Source organism: Mastacembelus armatus, chromosome 22 (genome assembly GCF_900324485.2).
Source record: "Mastacembelus armatus chromosome 22, fMasArm1.2, whole genome shotgun sequence".
Classification (NCBI taxonomy): domain Eukaryota; kingdom Metazoa; phylum Chordata; class Actinopteri; order Synbranchiformes; family Mastacembelidae; genus Mastacembelus; species Mastacembelus armatus.
Window position 1 is genome coordinate 4,047,121 of NC_046654.1, and position 27,593 is coordinate 4,074,713.

The 27,593-nt window shown below is 40.6% G+C and overlaps 1 protein-coding gene across 3 annotated transcripts; it reads left to right on the forward strand.

Moving 5' to 3' along the window:
* The first annotated feature begins 794 nt into the window (after positions 1-794).
* Positions 795-26,792, forward strand: frmd6 (FERM domain containing 6). Of its 3 annotated transcripts, XM_026304638.1 has the most exons (15): positions 1,546-1,731; positions 9,937-10,044; positions 11,093-11,383; positions 12,222-12,312; positions 14,493-14,572; positions 15,185-15,261; positions 15,376-15,562; positions 16,804-16,959; positions 17,193-17,258; positions 17,969-18,037; positions 21,618-21,792; positions 22,247-22,555; positions 22,717-22,848; positions 23,042-23,133; positions 23,791-24,081. In XM_026304638.1, the coding sequence occupies exons 3-15, from the start codon at positions 11,285-11,287 to the stop codon at positions 24,079-24,081; spliced, it is 1,824 nt and encodes a 607-aa protein (XP_026160423.1). In that variant the 5' UTR covers positions 1,546-1,731; positions 9,937-10,044; positions 11,093-11,284. The 3 variants fall into 3 exon arrangements, with proteins under 3 accessions (XP_026160432.1, XP_026160423.1, XP_026160413.1); XM_026304647.1 differs by lacking the exons at positions 1,546-1,731; positions 9,937-10,044 and adding an exon at positions 795-865; XM_026304628.1 differs by lacking the exon at positions 9,937-10,044 and having other exon boundaries at positions 23,791-26,792.
* The last annotated feature ends 801 nt before the right edge of the window (positions 26,793-27,593 follow it).

Sequence of the window (27,593 nt, forward strand, 5' to 3'; positions counted from 1 at the left end):
CTGCACCTCCAGCCGGGCCAGAGAAAACTAATCAAATCAAGAAGGGGATCAAGGAGACAAAGACTGGAAGCTCTCTGCATTTTGAAGGAAGGGAGATAGCGGGGAGGCATACGCCAAGGAACGTGACGTGATGTGCCATATTTGGAGTGTTTTTTTTTTTTAACTGTAGTTTAAGATTTAGTCTAAAGCAGGTTTTTTAGAAGAGAGTGTTATATGAGTGCAGTGAACTGAGAGTGAGAGAGCAGAAAACAGCCTGGATAACCAAAATTATAAATGGATGAGGTTTGCATAACTTATTTGGCAATAAAATCTAATGACACCTTTAAAAGGGGGTTTAATTCGAGCATCACAATCCTAATCTTTCACCAGATAACAGATTAAGATTTACATTTTGACACCTAATCAGTGTCAAATGTCACAATAATGTAGTTGGTTCGGTATGTAATCCAGGGACTGTGGATTTGTGGTTTGCAGGGAATGGTCTCTGGCTTACTTTGTTGCTCACAGGTCCTTTTCTGATGTCACTTCAAAGCTGCGTGTAGTGTCGGCCAGAGGGGGTTTAGCCTGGCTTGACCAGGCACACTTCCGCACCCCTTTTCATGTTTGGCAGTCCATTTTGCTCTCTGACAAGCATTTGGAGCAGAGTCTGGGCCCCTGAGCACTAATTACAGGTCACCATGTCAACTAAGAGGGGCTGTCCCACTTTTAAACCAGTGTCTGACATCATGAAGGGGGAGGATGGGTCTTTAGGAGAGGTGCAAGGAAGTGATTTGTCTTAATAAACACAAGCATGAGGCCTCTGTATTTATTACCATCCACAATGCACAGCTGGTGTCTACACAACCATTTCACCGCTTTGAACAACGTGGGTATTGCTTTAATACTGTAGCATCTTTTTTGAATTTAAGTTTTAATTCAGCCAACCCAACACCCAAATAGCCCAGTGCTATAATAGGCTATGCCAGCTGAAAAGATTTACTGCTAATTACTTTCAAAGTTATCTTATGGTAGCTGCTTATGTTAAACTTATGCTCTGTATTATAATTATGTGTTTTGTAATTGGATGTCTGGTGAAAAGATTTATCACAGGTTCACACTCAATCTTTTATGATGGTCCTGCTCAGAAAAGGCATCAGAGTGTTGGTGTAAAAATAAACAGCCCTATATCACAAAACTTTTTTAGTGAGCGCGCTTTTAATACACACGGGAGGCGTCGTTACTATTTCCCCCCGTCGCGATTTCCAAAATTAATGCGGCAGAGCTCGTGCCCAGCTCAGTTGGGAGGATTGGAATGAGAGGCAGCCGTGGGCGATACCAAACTCAGTTCCGATTAGGGGGTGCGGTGCGAACATCACGGCGATTCTCGACATCAGCGGGCACAAACGAACACTTTCACCATAAAGTATATTATCGAGGGTATTGTTGGATATGAACGGGTGTGTGCCGGGACTGGTTAGCCATACATTGTTGATTCAGAGAAGTATGAAATCGTCATGTTCATCCCGGTTCCCTCCGTTTACGCTTCCACCCACCGCACATGTATTCCTATGTAGTCGTTAGAGCGAGGACAGAAAGTGGCTCTGGTGGAAGGTGGCGGAGAGACGGCTCTTCTCCCAAACTTCCCAAAAGTCTTTCCAAACTGGATTTGTTTCTGTTTTGTTTTTTGCTTTAACAAATAAACCTGGTTGGATTAACACTTTCAGAAGGAATAAACCGTTTTCTCATTAAAAGGTGAGTTTTGCTATTCAAGATGCCTTTATCCGTTTTATACCTTCGCACGAGGGATTTTACCGTTCTCGTGACGTCACTCCGGCAGTTATAACCTTTTTAAATTGTTCAAAATAAACTTTATTCCTGTTCATTTTGGTGCATTTAACCGAGTGTTTCTGATAATATTTTGGAGCCGCTACTGAGCAAAGTTAGACCAACCAAAGTTGTTGGTTCTTGCTCCACCGGCCGTGATGCTGCCAGGATATTTTACAGGGACTGTTGCCACGAAATATGAGTCTGCAGGTCAGTGAGTGGAGCCTTCCCTGACAGAGACTTGTTAAATAAGTTTATGTCAAATTAATCGGTTTTATAGCTTTAAATATTTCCTTACTCATAACGTAACATAACGCTACCCAACCTGTAGCCCTCATGGAAAAGCGATGATGTTGTTTAATATTAATGTCATTATATTTCATATTGTGCCAGTAAAGGACACGTTTACTCGTGAGTCGTAGCCAAAATGCTTTAAATGTGTTTTTAACATGCCAGTAAATTCCCGCACACATCCAGCGACATCACTGAACGTTGCTGCAAAGTGGTGTGTATGTCAGGCTGTTGAATGGCACAAAATGATGTGCGACCCATGTTAATCAGTCTTGTTTTATAGCTGCAAATTCCTCTTTTATTTTGGTTTGAAGAAACTGCAGAGTTGTTTTCCCGAGCACTCAGGAATGCCAACAATTTCCACTCGGTTTAACATTACACGCGAAGGCAACCAGGCACAAAAAAGGGATGGGAATCCTTAGATCTGAATGTAAAGTTTCAGGCTGTTTTAGGCTGTGAACAGTCTGGCATGAATAATTTTACTCTCAAAGCAAAATCTCCTTAACCCTGCCTCATTTCCACAGAGTTCAGAGCACTCCCTTGAGCTATATGGGCTTGATATTTTGCTCAAGGGCACTTCAGTTGAGGATGCTGTGTCAGCTAAACTTTTGTCCTGTCGTTGGTTGTTTTTATAAACCTGTCAGTCCTAATTGCTTTGCCAAGTCATAATAAGGCAGTTAGTGCAACATAAACAACATGGTTGCACCATAATGTTTGTTGCATTTCTCATACTTTATAAATTAAATCAAGACTATTTGGTTGTTCTGCAGACATCAGCACAGTCAGTCAGGGGATCCCCTGTAAAGACTATTAACTCTTGAAACTCATCCAGTTCTTTTGGCAGGCTAATCATCTACCCTGTGTGGCCTGTTCCCCAGCAGAACGTGCATGACTTGACACCCAGGTCTCTGCTCCAGCTTTGGGGGAATATAGAAGAAAAATGGCTCATGTTTTAGAGAAGGCAACATGTTCTTGGTGTGGTGGCACAACAGAGCAAGATGGTGCAGGTGCTGTCTGCACAGGAAAAGTGCTGTTTGTGTAGGAAACAAAAAGGAAACGTGTGAACAAAGGTATCTATAGTGTGTGTGTGCATGTCAGTGACTCATTCATAGGAATTTATGTAGTCGTGTAATAATGGTAATATCCTTTCTAACATCACAAATCACTAATTAACATTTGTTTTGCTGTCTCTGTCTAGAGCTTTGCTTCTTTATTTACATCACATTTGACATTGACTCAGTTAAGTAAATGTTTTCTTGGAATTTATAGATGATTTTCTCTATTACACTCAAAGAACAAAAGCTCAGCTGAATCCTTATCTTTGGTAGTGTCTTTCTCTGGTGCTCAAACTCTGCGATGAATACAAAAAATGTTAGACAGGGTATCTGAGCTGAGGAGAAGAAAGTGTCTGTGGTGCTATACACCTGTAACTGGTGGTAGCCTGTTATACGCAGTTTTACATAATTGTCTCCTCACTATGCAAATTCTCCCAGGTAAGACTGATACACACTAGTAGAGGATTTTCATTCCATACCAGAAGCTTGTTTATGAAATGGTCTCTCCTGACTTTATCACCCAATCTGTCCCCAAACTTGTTGGTGGAAGATAAGGTGTAAGAGGAACCGTATTTTGAGTCTTGGGACAATGTTTGAGGTATGAGGGTTCCACAGGGCCATTAGAAAGGATAAGATTACTGTTATTGCAATAAGGAAGAGGAAACTTTATCTCTTACTGTTGTATGTTATCTCCACTGTGTGTACAGTAAGTGGGTATGTATGCAGTTATATATCCTTAGTGAAACTTATACAGGTGCTCTGGGCTCTATGCTGCTACCAGTTTGTGCTATGTAGTATGCTTTTGGATACAAACCTTATATTGGATTGTATATATAGCAAAGTAGGTTTATAAACATACTGGGTTCCAGAGTGGCCCAATGTCTTTCACAGTTAACCCTTTTGACTGGATTTATGGCCTCAAGAGGCCTGGAAATACTTTGTAGAAGGCAGCACAAACCCTGATTTTAAATGTAAACATGAAAACCACCAGCATAAGCATTGCACGTCTTTTCTGCTGTTACATGGATGCTGCATATCCTCCTCATATCCATGTCTCATGCACAAAAGGGGGCAGAACAAAGAAATGGGTCAGTTCCTGCTGCATTTGTCTCCCCCTTCCTTGGATTGTGTGTTTTCCTTCTGCTTGCTTGGCCTCTTTAGTGGAGCCTGAGTCCTTTCAAGGAAGTGGACCAGAGAGATTTAACCTGCTAGCAGCCCCTGGGGATATTATCGGCTTATCCTCCACAATTCTCACTACAGCTCTGTGTTTCTTGTAGGATATTTTGTTGATTTTGTTACAATTGGTGGCATGTATATGTGTGACTGAGACTGAGGTTCAGTCCTGGGTCAGTGACATAAAATACCAGAGTTCAAGAATAGCCCTTAGCAGGGTATTTATAACCAGTATTACAGTTGTAATTCCACTTTTAAGTCTCATTTGACTTTTGGTGTAGGCTGCGCAGTTGTGCCACATTATGGACTTGCAATATCTTTACTCTCTTTCCAATGAGGTAATCTTCAGACTTCACTTAATAGCTAGAGGAGATGTTGGCACACTATGAAGTGACTGGGAAAAGTGAATTCATGCATCTGTATGTTGCCACACGCACTGCCAAGTTTTGAATTGTTACGGGTATGTTTTTTTAATTTTATAAACTGCTGCAGATTACTTCCTTCAGAGTTTTCATGAGAATGACACATCATATTTGAGTCTTGTGACGCTCCTCAGGTGTGACAGTGTAAACAAAAGAGGAGACAATCCTGTTACAAAAGCTGCACAGAGGAAACGTCTCAGATCACCTGCATCAACCCTTTCCCCCTGTCAGAACAGAAGATTTTGGCCTGAATCAAAACGACAACGTTTGGTTTGGTTTGTTATAATTGCAGCTTATTTTTTTTAATCCTCTCCTTGAGGGCTGCTTGCTCTATTTTAAGCATGCATAATGGTCGGGTGCATGTCTCCATGGCGTATTGCACTGCGATTGCTAGTTTTGTGGGGTTACTCATGCACAGGCCAAGCCTGAATGCTGGGTGGGGAGAGAAGGGAGGGACTGCTGACTCTGTCCTAACATGCCTGGCAGTGTCGGCGGTTTGAGGTGTGTGTGTGTGTGTGTGTGTGTGTGTGTGTGTGTGTGTGTGTGTGTTCGCACTCCTTGTACAGAGCCACATGGAAGCCAGATGTTATTAATGCTAAAATATTTTTTACCATACAGGTATATCCACATACACTACATGTAGGAGGCTGTGGTCGTTTTAAATGTGGTCATGGGAAATTCACAATTTTAATCAAGGATTTGAAATATGTTTACAGATTCCCAAAAGCATTTGTTAAACATGTTAATGAAGTTGTGTTGGTATTAAGACAAAGACAAAATGCAGTGCCACAGGGCAGAACCTGCACGGTGTACAGCATATCCACCATACAGTTATCTGGTGGTTCAGCTATCTGGGGCTGTTTGGGTATCTTTTAGTTTAATAACCCAATAATCAACAATGACATATTGACATGCAAATGCTCTGTGCACCATCACCCAGAGAGTGCCCAACTGCAGCCACTGCAAACGTCACTGCTTTACTTGTGGATAATGATGTTTAGTGGTGAAGTAGAGTAAGAGCCTAAAAAGTGTCCCTTTTTCTCTTAATTGAATCAAGAACTGGTATTGAATCTGATTTGAAGACAGGATTCTCACTGCTGGTTTTAACCTTGATTTGTCCATAAAGCCTTTGCCAAAAATGAGTAGTGACAGGTCTTTCTACATTATATTTCTCTAAACTGATTACTAGTTCCACAGGTGTTCAACTGTTAGTCAACAAATGGCTCAACCAAGGCAGTTGAGAGTCTTGTCTTTGGGCATTTGCAAGTTTGTTACTGCAGGCTGCCAACTGGGTAAGGCTTTCGCTGTCACATTCATAATTATATTCTCCATCAAGAAGGAGAATGATTCATCATATTGGAATGCTCTCCATTTTCATAATCCAAAGTGATTCCTAGACTAAGCATGCAAAGCCAATTGGAAGTCAAAAGCTGAATGATGTAAAAAATCTTTCAGATGCTTCCCAGTGAGATATCCCCTCCACTGAATTTAGTTAATGTGTGATAAATACAGCAGCTGCATTTACTAAGTAGATGTTTAGCCTGGGCCACCCTCCACTCATTCCTCACTTTTCTCTGAATCTTGTCACATACAGTACCATGCTGCACTGGCCTGAGATTTAGGAATTAGTGAGTGTGACATTTGAATATAGATTTTTACTATGTTTAAAACAAAAGACAATTAACATAATTCACTTCATCAAATTACAATATGTCATTAAAATCTGGTTTAGGTTCTCAGACTTTCATTGACTTTGGGCCAGGAATAGATTGTTAACCCTTCCTGTGAGTTGGGTGGAAGCAGACAAGGAGTTCTGACAGTCAACATACAAATCTGTGGGATGATCTTATGGGCAGGGGATCATGGGAATCAAGTTCTTAAATCGTGCACTGTGTTTACCCTCAGCCCAAGATTAGACTTGAAGGCTAAAAACACACACAGAGGGCATCGTGGCATTTATATGGGAGCAGCTAAACATGCTTTTGTGCTTTATTAAAATCAGCATCACAGTTGTTTGTTTACATCATGTATAACCTGTTGACAGCAGAGAAAGAAAAACATACAAAGAAGTCAGGGTAGCCAAGTATAATACACATATGAGCATGTTTCTGGTACATAACAGCAGTCACTTCCCGACATCATCACAAGCCAGAGTCCAAAATAGATGTTTAGATGATCCAGAATTAGTGGTTTGGGTGGTCAAGCATGTCGGTGACTAGCATGCTTTTTCCTGTTTATTTTTTAACACTCAGCCCCTCCTTTTAGAGTATCAGCAGGTTAAACAAAGGAGGGAAGTCTCACTGAGAAGGGTAATGCCATCTTGTGACCAATGTAATTTAGAACTACTCATCAACTCAGCAACGTTTCTCGTCCCTTTGGCAGAGAACTGAGGCAAAAAAAAAAAAAAGACTTCCCACTTGGATTTAGTTCTTGGCACTGTTTAGAAAAGCCGTGCCCTTTGAAAGGAAGCTCTTTAAATATTTCAGCAAAGGCAGTTTGTGTCAGCATCTGCAGTTCGTGAAACAGATTTCCTTCCATATTATTGGCTGCATAAAGTAAAAATTTACCTTCTCTTTCTGCTGCTTACACCAAGGCCATTGCATTGTCTTTTCTTTAGCTCATACAGGGTTTTAGTTCCAAGAAGAAATATCAGAAATACGGAGGATTCCTCTCATAATTTGGTTTGATTTTGTGGTATTATTTCTGCTAAATGTGAGTTAACAATATAAGCTATAAATTTTTGCAATGTTTGCAATGTTCTTTTACATATCTAAATTGAAATTTAGTCTGGTTTGGTTAGTTTTTAACTTGGCTTATTAATATAATTAAGCTGTTTAGACACACTCGTTCAGCAGCTAATAATTTATTTTTTTTTTATCAGATTTTTTTTTTTTCTTTTTCTTTTTGATGAATTGATTATCCATCTTGTCCATAAAATGTCAGGTGGTCTTATTTAGTTTACTATACCCTGAAGAAAAGCAACCTTTACCCACAATCTAACTTTTGGCATTTTTCCTTGAAAAACCTCTCAAACAATTAATTATGAAAATTATGTGCTAGAAAAGTTTACACAGTAGCTGAAAAGTATTTTGGGATGATTTCTCTGTACCTGGCTTCCTAATTGACATTGTCCTAATGGTCAGGATGTGTAGTCCAAGTTGTAGGATGCAGTGGGAGGATGCAGTTTGTGGTCACATAGATTTGGGGACGCTGCTGTTCGTTGTGTGCATCAGGAATCAAAGGCCGCCATTGTTCGAATGAGAAGCAGATGTTTGTGAGGAATTCTCCTGACTGCAGCAGTTTTCTTTTTTTTTTTTTTTCATGCCTGAGCTTTGAGAGCTGCCTCAGTCCATCTCCCTCCCTCCTGCTCCCTCTCTCTGCAGCATATATCCACCCTCATCTCTTTTCTTTTGCTTTGACACCTGAAGCTATTCTAAAATGAGCGTGGTGACAGTCTTCTTCAGCAGCTCTGTTCTTCCCCAAGCTGAGGAAGTTTTTCTTAGACTTCACCATCCGACAGTTGGACACAGAGACGCTGCATCCATCTGATGTCAGTGGAGGAGGGAAGGAATGAGAAAGAGAGAGGTGTAGTTGTGACAGAGGCCCTCTATTTCTGCATCCCATTGTGGGATTTTGTGTTGTGCCACGTTGACACAATCCCTGTTTCAGGCTCAAAGGCAGGAGGAAGCTGCTCTTTGTGCGTGTGTTGCTGTGGATGGACTTTAGTGTTGCGTCACACTTTGCACATCAGTGAAAGGGGAATGGAAAGCTGCAGTAATTTCATTATCCAGCACTTTCTTCCCTCACACACTCTTCCCAGTACATGGAGTGTAAGACAATCCACCCTTTAATTTCATAGTGGACATTTCCTCTTTGGTGGTAGACCAGACGTGAGTCAATAGGCCTTTCTACTCCAATCAATAATGACTATACTCAGTTACATCTGAATTACTCCTGTCTCTACATGAGACCAGCATAGGCATCCACATCCGCTGTTGGTATTTAACAATATAATAAACATGTTGTAAGTAAGAGGTGTGTGTAGACGTCAGGAATCATATGTCTGCATAAAAATGCAACATGATATGACTTCAACAGAGCCTTCTTCTAGGACCATTAACCTTTCTGCAGGAAAACTATAAACAAAGCAGCATGTGTGAATGCCTTAGTCTAGACATGGTCTAAAATTTCCAGTGCAACAGGGCAAACAAAGCAATTTAAAACTAGTTATTCTCTGCAAACATTGCATCTATTCTGTTTTACTAGCATCACTGTTGCTCTCAGGAGGGAAAGCAACTGATGGACATGATCCAATTAGATGAACCTCACTTCTAATTAACCCCACTGCCATCACACAGCTCAGCTGTTCTGTAGTAGCACCTGACATATGGTCGTAGCAAGAGAGCAGGAACAGACCCAGTGTGTGTATGTGGATGCGTCTGATGTACATGTGTCTGGATACATATGTGTAGATGTATGTGTGCAGTGCAGTAGTGATGTGTTTAGTCAAGGTCAGCAGCAGTGCTGGGAGCCGTCTCAGTCAAGGCTCATCAGCAGACGTTGCAGGTTGAACACCACACTGTGCATCTGATGACCAGCTTTAATGAGAACTGATGCTGTATGTCAGCAGTATGTGTATTTACAGCCACTTCGCTCACCAGGCTCCCAGTCTGTGCATCAACAAAACGGTGTTATATGGAGGCAGGATGCATATTGAGAGGGTACTTGTTCTAAAAAACACTTTCTGACCTTGCAGCAGAAGTTCTACAGTTAAAGCTCTTGTTTATTAGTTTCATTGGTCAGTCATTTTACTGTTGTTTTCACTGCTACTTGCCTTGTTAAAGTTTAGTGTTCTAAGACTGGTGTTTTTTCATGTTTACTTTCATTGTTTCCACATTTAAAATCAAGACTAACAATAACCACATTTTTATGTCTGTAAGATGCCATAAGAAGGTTTATGCTGCAGTAAAACCTACACCTTGTATGATGGCTCACAGAAACTTTATGTTGTAAATAAGTTCTCTGACTGCATGTTCTTAAATGCAAATTGTTTTTCACTTAGTAATGTGATCCTTTTCACTATCTCTTATCTGTTTATAATGACATGTTTTTACGGTGAGGCACTTCGAACAGGAAGATGTGATAATCTGACCTGATTGAAGTGATAATCTGAACTCATTGTTCTTTAACAGTCTTTTGTCTGGACTGCGACTTTTCACGCCCTGTGAGGTTCTCACACGTCCTCAGGTGCACTTCATGCTGTGAGCTGCTTGCTGACCTCAGGACTGTTAAAGTTGGAGGTGTGTGTATACATCTGGTGTGTGTGTGTGTGTGTGTGTGTGTGAGAGAGAGAGAGAGAGAGAGAGAGGTATATAGTTGGTAGATAACAAAGGGACACATTTGCTCTCATCGAAGCTGTGAACATGTAGGAACATCTAACCTGACTTGGATCAGATGCAGGGAGTGGAAGTTTGACACTTAAAATTTAATGTGCACACATTATTCCACATTTCTGTAACACTTTCCTGTTGCCCTTTAAGAAAGAGAGATCTTTCTCTCTCTCTGTCACCCTTTGACAAAAGTGAAAAAGTAAGAATTTATTTCAAAACAATACCACTGCTCTAGATAGAAAATAGTTCTGTTTCCCTGTCAGCTTCCTCTGACTTCAGTTCAGAGAGGGAGAATAAGGAGAGTTTGGTGCAGACCGAGCTTCACTCTGGCTGTTGACTGTGGATTTCAGCAGACAGTGAAAAAAACAACATTTAAATAGCTGAAAGCATGTTGGCAGAACCAAACGAGTTGACAAAACAGATGCCAGGAGGAAAATGTAGATGTGTTTGACTTATAGAGCCAACAAAGTCGGACACCCAGACGACATCTAAACCCCTATGCATACATGTACATGCCTTAACAGCTGTTCAAATCAACAGCTTTTTTGCTGCTCTATTTCTGATCTGCTAAAATGCCCTGAAGCTAAAGTTCAGACTTGAGTTTGTTGTGTTTCAGGTGAGAAAGTGATCAAACTGAAATCAGTCAGTTTTAAGTGTTAGTCACACTGTATTTTTCCTTCATGCCATCATTGCATTTCATCAGTTCCTCTCCAGACAGATGTTCACATGTTCCTCTGGAGTCACTGACATTCCCCTGCACTGATGTCACATATTCATGGACATAAACAGGAATGCTGCCCTTTTAGACTGTCTGTCTTTTTATTTCTCCATGTCCTGTCAGGCTTTTTGGTGCAGACCTGCGGTTTTAAAAACTTAATTAGCTCTTCATAATCCCTACCTTTGCATACAACACAGTGCACTAACATCAAGGTGTTTGCCCTCTCTGTTGTCTCCACAGTGGTGGACTACAGCTGGAGTCCCCATGCCCTGCCTTGTGACTGCTGCTTGGCCTGTTGAGCCCATAGGTGCTGGTGTGTCTGTACTGGGCTCCAGCTGAAGGAGGGGTACTGTGGTGGTGGAGCCGGGTCATCAGAAGGCCCAGAGCCCCTGTAGCAGGCGGAGGGGCCTGTTTTGTCCCAGCCACACAAAGATGAACAAACTGAACTTCCACAACAACAAAACCATGCAGGACCGCCGCTGTGTTTGTGTCTTTCTGCCTAATGATGATACGCTCAATATCATAGTCAATGTGAGTAGACATACAAATACAAGACAATACAAATGTTTTCTTACACTTAATGGACTGGTTTGACATTTTTGGAAATTATTTAAATGAGAAGATTGACACCACTCTCATGTCTGTGAAATACATAGGAAGCTGGCTTAAATGAGCATAAATGGAAAAGTGAACCAGCTCACCTGGCTTGTTCTAAAGGTATAATAATAACCCACTCCAGCACCTCAAAACCAAATCCCTTCAAAGTTTTTTGACATGTTGCCTTCAGGATGTGGCTTTTATGGATTGAACAAACAACATGTAACATGTTAGCTGGTAAACTTGAGAGGTGGATTTATTGTACAGATATGTTTGTGGTATCGATCTTCTCATTTGACTCTGGGCACAAAAGCAAACAAGCTTGTTCAACTGTTCCTTTAAAGGCATAGACTGAGGGGTTATAATTTCCTAGGAAATTTGGTTTCCTTGGCAGCTTTTAGCTGCTCCTTACAAAACACTGCCTTTGTGGCAGAGATGCTTCAAGCACTTCATCTGTAAATTAACAGCAAATTTATTCTCGTTCTTTAACCACCACTTCATCCTTTCTAAACATTTTCTTTCAATGTTGGTGGTCAAAAACAAGGTCTGTACTTCATTTGAAAAATGTTCAGCCCTGCAGAACAAATCACATGCATGCGCTATACAACACATAAACAGTTTGTAACAATATGAGATAAGTACCAGACATTAGCAGTGGGTTGGGTTTTGTATGGTTATCCTTTGTGTGGTTACCGGTTTATTTTATTTATATGATGGTTAACAAATTATATCTAAAAAGATGAAAGCAAGCCTCCTCATCTTCTCTCCTCAGGTGAAGACTTTGTGCCAGGAACTGTTGGTCCAGGTGTGTGACCTCCTCAGACTGAAGGACTGCCACCTGTTTGGGCTCAGTGTTATTCAGAGTAAGACTTCTCATTTCAGGGATTTGTTTGTGAAGTTCCATGTGTTGCTTTGGGCTCTGCTATATACAGTTTATCTTGCCTAACCATCTGCTGAACAGAATAGTCCACTTCACATCTCCTTTTCTAAACTAGAGTATACTGGCTGTTGAATTCTCTAGACAAAGCCTCATTTTTATTTTAAAAGTTTTAAATTTCACAGTGATTGGACCAACATGTGGTTGCATCATGCGAGCGGTGGACTGGATCCTCTCAAAGACTACTAGCACCACATAAAAACAGTGTAACCAGGCAGTAACTTTCATCAGCTCAGTAACTTGGCTGAAAGTCAGGAATCTGCCATAAACGTAGCATCTCTCACCTACCTGCCATGGCAGTCCCCCCGGAACCCAGGCCTCTTCGTCCTGACTGGCTCCCATTGTACGGTGAGGCTGAAGTTGTTTTTATGAGGACAAGGCTCGCCGAGGGTTGTATGTATGGAATGGTTCACTGTGTGTGCCCTATGGCCAAGCAGACAGTGGCTGACAGTTGTAGGCAACTGCAAAGGGAGAGTAAATTGCAACGGCCGTGTTTTCAGACAGCTGGCCTCCAGATGAGCCAGTGGCAGCCCAGCAGGTCAGTTGAGCAGGAGCCAAGGGGTCTGACTGAGGGACATTCCTGAAGTGCTTGTCTGAACAGCATGAAATCTCTAAGGCAAACAGGCCACCCACTCTGTGTGTCCCCCCTTGTCCCTCTGACCAGTGTCCACGCGTATAGATTCAATGCTCTTTGCACGATATACCCAACATTGTATCCAACACTTGAAGTCTGCTCAGTGTCCTTTTCTGTGACCCATTTGCTGAAAGTGTCTGAATGTAGTAAACCTACTAACAGCTGATAATGCCATAGCTGCTTTAAATGCAAGTGAAGTTGTATACTAAAACGATTTGTCAATTAATTAACTATAAATCCACGAGTATTTAAAATGCAAAGTCTCAGAGATTTCACTGAATCCAGACTGTAAAATGTGAATGTTTGCCGTTATTCTTAGGCCTCATTATCATCCAGTCAATTTGTAGAAACGTCTCAGCAAAGACCAAGAGAAATGGGAGGCACCTGAGCTAATTTTCACGTGTTGCTGCAAAGGGTCAGGATACTTCACACAGTGTAGACTGAGGAAAAAAAAGACTTTAAAGTTGTAGTATCAGGCTGCAATATAAGACAATTAATAAAAACAGAAGGGGGTGTGAATACTTTCTGAATGCACTGTACCTGAAGTAAAGTTGGATTGTCAGTTCTATACCTCTGTCCTTTTCTAGCTGTTATAATATCACATCACTCACTTCTTTAATCCTAACATTCTGCCAGAAACCAGGTTCCTGTCTATGGGGCAGTTCATCCACATCTCACCCCTGGTTTAATTAACAGTGCTCAACTGTAAAAAATAGTTGTCAGTGAAAAGCTTTTGCAGTCAGGTTGTGTTATAGGGATATTTTTTCTGGAAACAGACATTGCTGTTGAATTTTAAAATGTAATTTTTGGATTCTTTAAGCACCACAAACCAAAAGCCATTTCCCTCAATTGAAATGGGATGGCGGCAGAAGTCTCAGCTGTGGATATTTCGAATCGTCACCAATGAAAGCCAAAACCTTCTGGGGAAATGTTTTAAATTTAACAAGGTGAAACAATGCATTTAAACGGATCAGCATATTTTAGAGATCATAGCAATGTGTTCAGAATATAAAATCACTGATAAACACTCACAGTCCAGTCATCTAGACTTCAGGACAGTTTCCAAATTTGATAAAATATACGCATTGACGTCCTGTCAGACGGGCTCAGCTCCTGCTTTTCATTCGCTTTGGCTATTCACTGGTTTTCATTGTATAGAAGCTCAGAGTTGTCAGATCAGCAGGCCTGCAGCTCATGAAAGGTGTCACTCCAGGAGCAGATTAGGACATGACAGAGTGGGATGAAGAAATGAGAAGAAACACCAGAGGCTCTGAGTACAAAGGAAAGTGCAGGGGCTGTCTGATGTGATTCCTCTGAGGCAGTCTTTGAACGGGGCTCGTTTGGGCTGGATTTCTCTGAGCACACACAGTGTAAAGGCACCTGTACATCCAAATGCGCGTGCGCACACACACACACACACACTGATAACCCAGAAAAGCAAACTTAAACCTGTCTCTCTCCTCCTCTGACAGATAATGAACACATCTATATGGAGCTGGATCAGAAACTGTCCAAATACTGCCCCAAAGAATGGAAAAGAGAAGCCAGCAAGGTAAGAAATGCTGTGCAGGATTATTGGCTTTCTATCAGGAGTTTAACAGGGAGCAGAAGGCAAGAAGTCTACACTTCAAAGCTACAATAGGCAAATTCACATTCAGATAACTTACACACTTACTAAATCGCAAAACTGACTCTCATTGATCCTCAACCTTTATCAAAAAGAAATTCAGTGTCAGGTAGATATAAGTATCTGCCCACACAAAGAAAGGAAATGCCTCCTCAAAGACCAGTTCCAGTTTTAGGAACAGATGTATTCACAAGCAAATCTCCAGTTATCAGGTGGAGTTGATGAGTCATTTTTTGTTTGTGTATGGGTTCACTGTTTCTGTCTGCTGCTGGTCTTTATGCTAAGCTACGCTAATCCTCTTCTCGTTCCAGTTCTGTGTTTACCACACAGAAATGAGTGTGTTGATCTTTTCATCCAGCCGTTAGAAAGCAACATAACACACTTATTTCCTAAAACGTAAAACTAATCCTTTAACTTCTCATAGGTGAAATAATTTTCCTGTTTTACTTTTAATCCAACTTTTACTTGTGTTTTCTGATATAACTGAAGTTAAATTTTTCCTGGTGTGGACAATAAACAAAGATTTGTGTTTTGCAGGGCATCGACCAGTTTGGCCCTCCAATGATCATTCACTTCAGAGCTCAGTATTACGTTGAGAATGGGAGATTGATCAGGTAAGTACATCTGATAATAAAGAAAATACTGTTAAATACCTGTACAGACTACTCTAACATCACTCAGTTTAGCAGCAGTAAGCCAGTTATTTCTTCTGTCTGTTTGCCCTGCAGTGACCGGGTGGCCAGGTACTACTACTACTGGCACTTGAGAAAACAGGTGCTGCTCTCTCAGTGTATCCAAAGGGAGGAGGCTTACTTTCTCCTGGCAGCCTTTGCCCTGCAGGCTGACCTTGGCAACTTCAAGCGTAACAAGCACTTTGGGAAGTACTTCGAACCTGAAGCCTATTTCCCCCCATGGGTGAGTACAGTATGTGCTCTGAACCCGCATATGTCAGATAATGGTTGACCATCAACCTGTACACTGCTCCTCTTTCCTGTTAACACCTGACACCTTGTATTAATATTACAAACATTTGGCACATTTCTCTCTGAATCACCTACCACATGTTATGCCAGAGATTCTTGAATATTTGCTTTAGTTTTTATTTGAGTTTTGTCCCTAACGGACATTTGGTTTCTGTGATGATGGTTTTGTTTTCATTTGTAGGACTTGTTTATGCTTAGGAATTTATTTTTAAATGTTCAGGATTATGGCCGCAACTAATGATTATTTTCTCATCACATAATAAATTTAAATTCACGTCATAAATGGAAATCTTATTATTCAGTAATGTGAATCCCATACGCTGTTGTGCTACATTTTAATTGTCTTCTTGTGGAAGGCTGCAGTATACACAAGAGCCCTGTAATGTGAACAGTAATACAGTTCACACATTAATGTGTTAATCCCTCTGTGGTAAGGCTGTGTGATATTTCAGTGAGTCACAGCGAGTCTCTTTGTAAAACAGTGACTTAAATGGGTCTAATCTGAAAGAAGAAAAGTTGCTGTATGACAGAGAAGCAGAAACACATCATGCAGTGTTCATCAGCCTGGACTGCAGTGTTTACAGTATGTGGGTCTGTGGCCACCTTCCATTAATCACACTGACCAAACACTTAGTGACAGTTCAACATCTGAGCATGAGAGATAATGAGAACGGGGACACCATGGTTATCTTTGCCACTCTAACTGGCACACATGCTTTTTTCTAAATCAAGAGAAATGCCTTAGCTGACACAGCTATTCTGGCCACACTGCCATCACCCCCTCCACTGCCACCTCACTGGCTATGACAGCCACACCCGTCTGATTGCCCTTCACTTCCTGCGATTATCCTCCTGTGTCCTTATCACTGCTTAAAACCAGCGTTGACAGGAAATAGTTTGATGATGAGTGCTACTCTACAGTAAATCTTCCACAGATTTAGGTGCTTAAAGAGCTTATGTACAAAGTCTTCATCCCTCATGCAAAGTGTAGTGAGTGCATTTCCAGTTCCTGTCTTTGGCTGTTGCTCAGTTTCTCTACACTGACATTTGCTTGCCCTGTGGCAGGCAGATTCATTACCCTCATTGGCAACCTGTGCTGCCAGTCCTGCTGTAATCTCAGTGCAGCTCCAGAGCAGCCAGGCCTGATGTTTCCCTCTCTCTGCCCCTGGTCAGGTGATAGCAAAGCGTGGACGCGAGTACATCCTGAGGCATATCCCGAACATGCACAAAGACCAGTTTGCTCTCACAGCTTCAGAGGCGCACCTCAAATACATTAAGGAGTGTGCCCAGCTTGATGACGTTACTGTCCACTACTACAGGCTCTACAAGGTGAGGGATGTGGTCAGATGTGCAGTAGCTTTCTCTTGTATCAATAAAAGTCTTATTGTTTCTGTCCAAGACATTCAGTCCTGTGCATGCATATATCAGTACTGGAGTACAAATTTAATTGTTAGTTCTGTAGATGAAGTGAGCAAATGATGCACACATTAGATTTCAGCTTATTTTACTGAATATAGTTTAACTGGATGTTCTCATCTACACACTATCTTTACTTTGAACAGGACAAGAAGGAAGTAGAGGCATCTCTTACATTGGGACTGACTTTACGTGGAATTCAAATTTTCCAGGTATAATTTTTTTTTTTACAGATACAATGCAGATTTTAGGATTTCCACCTAGATTGACACTGTTGTTGTTTGCTTCCTGTTTTGTAGATACCTAAACTCTGAAGATAAGTTCACAACAAAATATATCACTTGTCAAGTGATTTTTGTTTGTGATTGAGTTCTAAATGTCTTTAAAGCCATTTTATTGAGATCACTGCATCAGCACAGTAGTTGTACACGATGTCATTTGTCATATGATGCTGCATTTCTGTTGTTCAATGAGAAAAACAATACAATAATTTTCCATAGCAGTAAAAACCTTCTTCATAGTATAAACCACTGTGCTCTGTTTCTGGATCATAGTTATCTCACCAGTACGTTAAACATGGCTCCACCATCAGTTCTTGCATTTTTCTTATGTTTAAAGGATTTCAGTGTTTTTTCTGAAGAAATCTGCCAGCCAGCCTGTTTTCAGTACAAACCTGTATCTAGACATAGGTCTCAGTATCCTGAGACACATGAACTAAAATGACTCTTCACAAGTCTTTCAACACAGGTTTATTGTTGTCATTCTGGTGAGTGTTTTTTTTTTCTTTCTTTTTTTACAAGTTCCAAAAAAACAAGAATCCAGGGTTCATTGATGGACGTGTTAAGATGGAGTTCATGCAGTGTGGTGTGGTTGTTTGATGCTTTGATCACTGACTTCATGTGTCTGTGCTTCTGTGTTGCAGAACGTCGGCTCTGTGAGACAGCTGTTGTACGACTTCCCCTGGACCAATGTGGGGAAACTGGTATTTGTGGTGAGTCAGATGCACCATAACGCTGACTCATAACTCAGAGAAACCTTTTTCATAGGTGCAGTTTTTTTTGTACACATTCCGGCGATGACGGAACCCAAACATCTGGCCTATGGCGATGTTTTTCAAAGTCTAACTCCTTCTCAGGATCATGGAAATTTTTACACAAGGCTTCTTTTCCCCACACTGGTGCTTTATCTTAGCCCTGCAAGTCTTCTGGAACTAATCATGGATTTAGACAGACTTTCCTTGCGTGTACACAGACACTATATACTACATACATATTTATGTAATGAGCAGCAGTGCTTTCTTTCATATGGTATACATGCCTTGTGATTCAGCTGTTTTATCAATTACCACTGGTGTCCCTGTGCCCCTTAAAGGAAATCCTGTTAAATCTTCTCATCTCTGCTCTGAGTCAGCCTGTCTTTAAGCTGAGCACAGCAGTCGGTAATTTGCTTCCATAGGGCTTCTGTTATTGCAGGAAGGCAAAGAAGCTTACTGTATATCTGTTTCACTCTGACGGCTTCACATTTTCTGTCAGTCGATGATTGATCACAAAAACAAGCTCCTTGTGATTCTAATTTTAGCTTTTACATAGTTGAATGAATTATGACTGTAATGCCCCTGGGAAACTTGCTTAGATCCAAGAGCAAGTTTTGCTAATTATGGCACAAACAACCGTTGCATCTCCCACACAGTTCACGGTGAAGACATCCTGTTTTCCTCATTCCTGCTTTTTTCGTGGTTTCCTTTCGTCTGCTGTCTGCAGCGTCGTGAGAGTGAACCGGTGGTGCCGTGGCTGTGGTTTCACTTTGGATGCGAAGGCCTTTCGTGGTCCTGTCCCACCCTTCTCCTGAATAACAGGCTTTCTCCTCCACCCCACCCATGAGTCACGTCATCGAGCACTGCTGCCACCATGGCTGCAGCTACAGCTAAATGAGCCAGAGAGCGGAGCAGGGCGGAGGGACGTGTGGGTCAATAAACACCAGATGTTGCAAAGGTTTCAGGGGGATTTCTGATTCAGGCTTTTGGCCAGGAAGACTTTCTTCTTTTTGGTATCAAGGGTTAAAGGAAGGAGGGGAATGTTTTCTGCTCATTGTTAGAGAAGGGTGGAAACCAGTGTTTCGGAGGCAGCAGAAGAAAACAAAGATGCATTTATGCTTCTCATGAGCCTTTGTGATTTTGAGCTCTCCTCCCTCTGAACGCTGAAGTCATCATCCTGGTGTCCTGTGGTATTGGATTTTTGGCCAACGTCTGACTCGACAGCTTTGGTTGATGCTAGTCTTGTTGAGGGATTGTTGGATTAGACATTCCTTTTTTTGATTCTGGGAGTTTTCGATGTGTGTGGCCTGTTAGGGCTGTGTTGTTGGAAGATGAACAGCTGTCTTGTGCAGAAGGTTTAGATGGACAGACCATGTGTACCGCATGAAACAAGAAACTGTCTAAACCCCTTTTAATAACCTGGCACTTAACACCAGGCTGCTGTGTATATTTAATCTGCAATGGCAGAAAACCATTTTATCGTTAGGTGTTTTTTTGTTTGTTTTTTTTTGACTGTTTTTAAACTTCTTGTATCAAAACGTACTGGCCGCCTTCTCTGGGCCATAAATGAATATATCTAGAACACACAGGTGTAATGCATATACTAATGAATCAGTGTCCACTGAGGATACACATCCATAGATGCATTGAGAAATTAACTTACAGTGCAAACAGGATCCTCTTCAGCAAGTACAGAATGATTTTCCATTGTACAGATTTGACTACGAGCAAACGGCTTCAGATTTATGCCTCATTCTTGTCGTGGGATGGATGATGGAGCTGATGGATGATGATGATCCATCTGCAGATTGGTTGCATAAGAGTTAAAGATTGTCTCCACTGACAATATAACAGTATATGAAGTTAGGGTTTAATTACCTTGAAAGGTGGATTTTGGCTGACATGAGCCATTCATGTTTGTTTAGTGTTCAGACACTTCTGTATTATCAAGTGCCAAGTTGGATTCAGCAAAGGTTTAAAAAAAATTTCAGTTTCCTGATTGTAATTGCAACCTTGGATGTTGACGTGAACATTGTCAGAACCTGGTAATTACGGTAATTGCATTGTGACACGAATGCAGCAGTAGCCCACAGTTAAATGACTGACTCGCTCAAAGCACAATGAGAACTGAAAACACTTTATCCTGAATTTAAATAAGAAAAACAATAGAAGTGAGAAAATCCATGAAAAAAACACAGTTCTATAAACACGGTTCTGTCCTAACACTGAAACTTCACCGTGTCCACTTATAGACTGTTGTTTAGTGTGTCTAGCTGTGGTCATACAGCTAAACAAAGCCAATTTCTAAATGCAGACAACATAGGAACTGTCCCAGAACAAGGGCACCTTGTTGGCCTAGTGGTTTTAGCAGTGGATAGCATCCTTGGTTTGTGTTGACCCACAGGTTTTTGTCACATATCATTTCCCTTTTCACTTTCCCTTCACTTCCTGACATCTGCTATGGAATAAAGGAATATAATTCCTCAAAAAGGCCTTAAAAACTGTCCTAAAACATGTTTAGTACCACTAACAAAATGACGAATTGTGGCATTTCTGACTAGCCAGCAGTCTTGCCCTATAAATAATAATTCACAGCAGTTGATGTAGCCTGTACATAAAGAAAGTAAAACAGCTTCGGACTAAAAGGTTTCTTGATTTAAATACATTATAAAACAGAAATGTAATGCAGCTGCACCTATGGTTGGTCACTCAGACTTATTCACCCCTGTTCGCTTCCCAGCATGGCTCCTGTGTTGTACTGGTGACCAGTTGGAGCTGCAGAGGGAAGTTTGAGGTTAAAGTCGAATACTCAACTTTAAGAATGGAAGACAATTTCTCCATAATTTTCCCACCCTCAGTTTTTCTGCCAGTCCAGGATTTGAACAGGAAACAAGCCTCCAGGATATCTCTGCCCAGAGAAAAGATTTTGTAGGAAAACCACTGTCAAGGAACTGTCAGTTAGATTTTATGATCTATTTTCACTACAGCTCAAAGCTGAATATATATATATGTGCTTCCCTACCTATGTACAGGCTTTAACATACTTGGATTCAGCTGTTTTTCTAAATGTCTGGATAAATAAAGTGAAAGCTCAGTCTTGTGGTCAGAAATGTGCAGCTCTTTGCATTTCCACAGGGTTTAAACCTTTAAAAGTCCAAACCCCTGGAAGAAATGTTTATAGGTCTGCATTGAAAACAATCCCACTGACACCAAAGACAGCTGTTATTTAGTCAAGCTTCTGCCAAAAAGCACAGGAGAAAGCATAAACCCTCCATTTCATTTTTTCCATGCATTCACCCGACATGTCCTCACACTGTGTATAATGAAATGAAGAACAGACACACAGACTTATGTTGCTTTGTTTTTTGCTACACAATAGTTTTCAAGAACAAACTTCATTCCTCCTCTGAGGTTTTCCTACGAACCTATCTGGCACTGAATTATAATTTCAGTTCCATCCATCTATATATTATATCATGAACTGCTTTAAGTTCTGTAATTAGCATCCATCATGTTTTTCTCTCTGCTGCTTTCTCAGGGGAAAAAGTTTGAAATCCTTCCTGATGGTCTGCCCTCGGCCCGTAAGCTCATCTACTACACAGGTTGTCCGATGCGGTCCCGCCACCTCCTGCAGCTACTCAGCAACAGCCACCGGCTCTACATGAACCTGCAGCCAGTCCTCAAACAAGTCCGTAGACTGGAGGAAAATGAAGGTAATTTTCAGCTTTGTTTATAATCTTCTTATCTTATATTATATTATATGGAAAAACACATTAACATAAAAAGCTGTAAACCGTAAGGTTCAGCTGAGCTTAATGCTACAGGAAAAAACTCCTTCAGGGACAAGTAACTCTGTGTAGACTTTGTTGCCTGGCAGTTATAGTCTGACATCTGACCCCCATAAAACATAAATCAAGTTCTTGTTTTTACACTTTGGTTTTTATACAGATTAAATCAAACTGTTATAAAATGTTATTAGTGAGGTGCCAGTAGGTGGATTTGGTTACCTATGGACAGAGCCAGGCTGTCTGCCAGAAAAGCAATCATTTCCTGAAACTTGACCAACTGGTCAAGTTTCCTCAAGACAGTATTTCAGGTTTTGGCACATGGAAATATCATCCAGTCTGTAATAAATGTTAAAAATTGCACATGTGTGGTTGCTTACAGAAAAGAAGCAGTATCGGGAGTCGTACATCAGCGATGCTCTCGAACTGGACATGGAGCACCTGGACAAGCATTCCCGGGCCAGCGGCAGCAGTGCAGGGAGTGTTTCTCATCACAAACGCCTGTCTCGTCACTCCACAACCAGCCACGGCAGCTCACACACCTCCGGCATTGAGACAGACAGTTTCAGAGCCCTGGGTCAGACCCCACACAGGCCTCTACGGACCTGCAGCTCGTCCACAACCAGTCATGGTAGCTCACACACCTCTGGCATCGAGAGCAGCGGCAAGGAACGCATATTAGATGATGACGGTAAATACTGATATGTCAAGTAAGCATCACAGTGAAGTTAATAACAACAAAGAACATAATGACATAAAAAAAAGAAATACTGAGCATATGTCACAGGAAGTGTAGCCAAAATAATTTGTTTAGATTTTATTGTAATAATTCTGACACAACTTCTTCTGCAGAGATCGAGATGCTGGTGGACGATCCTAAAGACTATGAAGAGCTGCATGAGATGGCTCTGGACCAGGAGCTGTGTATCCATATCACAGAGGACATGCTGACTATGTCCCCTGATCAGACCAACGGATACTCAGGTACAGGTGCTTACAATTCAGGCTACAGTGCACAAAGAGTAAATGTAACAGCATCAGGGACAACAAAAATACCCAGGACGATTTCTTTCATTTCTTTATCTGTAAAATAATTTAATAGTTGCCACTAGGCGATTTGACAGCAAGCTGTCTCTACACACACTGTAGCTAAAACATTTGCATGTGTGCTTCCCAGGACTGATCGTGAAAGACGTCAGCTCCTCCACTTCCAGCTCCTCTGAGACTGTTGTTAAGATGAGAGGACAGAGCATCGAGTCTCTGCCACAGGTAATTTAGTTTCACAGCACTATTAATTCACAACGAGTTAACTAATACTGAGAAAATCATTTCAATTTTGCTGTTTTTGTTGTTTATTTTTCATCCTAATTTTCTACGAGGGTGTAATAATTACATGTACAGAGGAGTCAGCTATTTCAACTTAAATAGTAAAGTTTTAATGTCAGTCTCAGAATGAATTCAGAAATGTTTACTTTGTTTTCATTATGTACTAATGTTTCACACGAGAACAATGAAGTGATAAAGGAGGAAAAACAAGATTCTTCAGCAGCAGCTGGGTTTCACTGGGCTACAGTGAAACACACCACAATGCTTCATAGTGTTTGCTACATCTTTGTGAATCTTCCATTTGTGGTGTATTTGATGCTGCATCCTCTTTGTCTGTGTTTGTCAGTAGTTGATGATGCTGATATATTTTCTGTATTATCCTTCTTTATTTCAATTGCATAGTCTGGACAAACCTACGTTGCAACCACTACTTTGCGGGTAAATAGGGCCAGTTCTGGGAGTCACAAACTAAAGCCAAAATAAATAAGTCCAGAATAAAAGTAAATTACAGTATTTCACTATAAACAGACTGTGTAAAAACTTCATCTTCATATCTTTGATTTTCCCAGTGTTGTTTGATTTGTCACTTTCCACCTATAGACATCTACGTGCAGGAAGCCTCAGTCTTCAACCGACCGGCATAGCCAGTCACTGGACGACATCCGGCTCTACCAGAAGGACTGCCTGCAGTGGGCAGAGCTCTGCCAGGACACCGCACACAGTTACACGTTCGGCTGCGCTCCGGAGCTGAGCGACAGCGGCGGCTACCAGGGCCTTGCTGATCAGCGAGCCAGCATGCTCAGTGAGCAGCACCCCTTTCCCATCAAGAGAACCAACAAGTACTTTTCGCTGGACCTGACCAGTGATGAGGTCCCGGAGTTCGTCGTGTAATAAAAGCAGAAGCAAGGTGACCTTGGGCTGACCTTTTCATTCCTCTTTGTCAGATGAGGGATTTTAGCCCTCAGGGAACGAGAAAAGAGTGTTGAAGAGGTGGTTTCTATTCCTGGCAGTGAAAAGAAGAGATGAGTAAATGGCAACAAGTTGTCTGTCCCTTCAGTTACCACTTGAGGTGTATAACACATAATAAATAAACAGACATGGAGGAATGGGAATTTTAAAAGTGAACACCAGGCTAAAGAGAACCTTTGTCTAAAATGTTGCCCAAGCTGCTTCCCTGTGTAAAGGAAACAAAAGGGATTTGTTTAAAAAAAAAAAAAAAAATGCTTTGTTCAAATCTGTCTCCTCTGAACTGGTTTCAAGAACAGAAAGTCTGTGTGCATACAGACAGGTAGGCATATACCAGACAGACTCAAGCACCGGCATGAGAAACATATCAAAGATTTGTGGAGGACACAGAGGACAAAGTCATTCTGAGCTACGAACCAAAGACAAGAAATGAAAATGAACTGAAAGAACATCTGTTTCTACATCAATGTTATTCCCAATGTGCAGCCAAGACAAAAACATGTCAAAGTCTTGATGAGAGGGAAGATGGACTCAGAATCCTTTGAGAAAGCAGCCATGGCTCCTCCCTACTCTCTTCTTCTACGCTTCTATGCCACTTCATTTTACCTCAACAGGAAGTGCAGCGTGCCAACCATCATGTGAACACACTCGACGTGCCTTTGTCACACTATGCAGATGTCCAACCCTTATTTTGACAATCACACACCCTCAGTTTAGTCATATAAAAAGATCCGAGCCATCTGAATTCAAAGCTTAACTTTTTAAACATTGGAAAGACATCTGTGACAGATCCAGCTAGTTTTTCGGCATCTTAAATAACAATAGAATCTGATTTGAATCTGTTTCATGTCCTGTGAAATCCAAACAGGTTTCTTGGGAGGAATGAGGCAGGGTGAGTTCTACATGTCCGGACTCGCATTGAGTTTGCGGCCACAAAAGCTTCTCTCTAATCTAGACACAAAATGGAGCATGGTTGGCTTTTGGCCAAAACAAATCATAATGCACACGTATGTCTTCCTTTGATTCTTTCTTCGGTTTCATTTCATCTTTCGTTTAAACTGGATTTTATTACAGTTTTTATTCCTTACATGAAATCTCATCATGTGTTGATTTTTTTGTATGAACTGTCCCAACTTGTGTGTGTTGAAAAGTTATTCTATGTGCAGTTGATGTGATTCAGTGTTACCATCAGATGTACTGTATGTGACAGTATTAAGGATATTGTTTGTGCCTCTGAACAAGAAAGACTAGTTTTGCCATTTTTATCTCAGTACGATTCAAGAGAACTGAAGCCGTTATTAGTCCTAAATCACATCTCAAATTTCAGCACACTACAACTGGTGTGAATGAGGACAGGAGGTTGTTGCAGATAAAAACAACAAGCAGTCATTTTACTCGCAATCACGCCACTATCATGACCACTTGGTTTAAAATTAACTCTTGAATTGATTGAAATTATTCTTTAAGGTAACACTAATTGTTAAAGACTGGCTTAAGTTAAAAGTTAAGTCAAATTAAAGGAATAGTTTGTTGGAAATTACACTTTGTTGGTATGGAGATGTAACCAGATGCCAAGGAGCTTTGCTTAGCATAAAGACTGGAAATAGGAAAACAGTGAGCCCACCAAACTAATAAAATCTACACCCCACACCTCTAAAAGTCACCAAATAAAAGAAACCAACCATATGACATTGATGAGTGAGGTGCTAGTCTGCTGTTGGACAGAACCATGATATCCCTCTGTTTCCAGTCTTTATTCTAAGCTAATCAGCTGCTGGCTGTAACTTCATGTTTACCACACAGTAAACAATCTTCGTATTGAACTGAACAAGAAAGTGAATATTTTGTGTTATGTCCCATCTGTAGATAAGATGTTATGATTTCAAATATCAGACAGTAAACAGATGGAGTGATAAATGTACATCCAACCCTCAGCTACCTTTATTAACCAATTAAATGTAGCTGAACTAAATTGTATCATATGTAATTTTCTGTACGTTTCCCACTCTTACCAAGCGTAATTACAGTCATGTGAGATTGTTTTTTGTTTTTTTTCTCCTGGATTCATCCCAGTTCAGCTTTAAGTAACCTGATGTCTATATAAACTCACCTTTTTCACAGCCTAGCAATAAAGCATCTGAACAAGATTTTAAAAAAAGCATATATGTATTACATAACAAATACATGAATTTGATACTGCTATGTAATTAAAACAACTATATTTCATACAGTTTTCTTTCACTGTTTTAAACATGTAATTATTTCTACTCATTAATGAAAAATGTCTAAAGTCATATTTTGATGGACTGAGTTTCCTATATTAAAATGGTATGTGCTTAAGGTACACAGCCATACAGCCATAACCCATGTCCTTAAAGTCATAATTTGTTTGAACCTTCTCCTCTGACTTCAATATGTGGTCATACTTAACACTTTTTAAAAGTCTGTATGTCTGTGTCCATAATCCTTTCTGTGAAAGGATCTCCCTTCAGAAAAAATGAAAGATTTTTTTATTTTATTTTATTTTTTATCACCCTGTAGTTAAACAAAATGATTTGTTATTATGAAGTCTGGTCTGTGCCTTCTTGGTACTAATGTCCTCAATATCAAATAAAATGGTACATTTATCTAACATAGTTCTGCTGTTTTCTGGTGATTTCAAAATGGTGCAAAGTTGCAGTTGATAAGAGTTTTGGTTTAAGAGTTTGATTAAAAAAACATTCATATTCCATTCATATTCTCTATTTTGAATACAAACAGCTTTTAAACCATTAAAATACATTAAATGTGGTGTGTTCTCAATGAGGTGCTAATCATATGGCCAACCCTCGGTCATGTTCCGTTGGTTTGTGCTGCCCTCTGCTGTGACACATTTACTTTCATGTGTTTAATTTTTCAGCCTGAAGGTGGCAGTATTGTCTGACTGATGACCCAGCAGCAACACTTTTGTTGTGTGTGTTAGACCCTGTACTACCTGCCAACTTTAAGTCCAACACTTCATTGCAAATACACAAATCATTTTATTGTGAATAACAAAAGTCACATAAATATACAGTTAAAACTAATATTGAGTAAATGTCCACTAGGACAGTGGAAACATCAATGATCTAAGCCCTGATATTTGAAAGTATGGAGTAATTGCATTTGGTTTGTTTAAAAGATAGCAACAAATGGCTTTTCCATGACTCCTGATTTTAAAAAAGACGTTTCAGTATTTTATTTATATTTGTTCCAGATGATGGAAAGTATTTGTTCTGACTCATCCTCCTCTGTTCTTTCTACCATCATAAATCTCAAGATCAGATAAAAATCATTGAGCTTGTGGTTTTAATTTATCGAGTCCAGGCTGAACTTTTTTAATTTTTTCCATTCAAATGTTTGATGTGACAGTATTGTCAATTATTTGACATGTCAAATATCAAAATGATAACACTTGA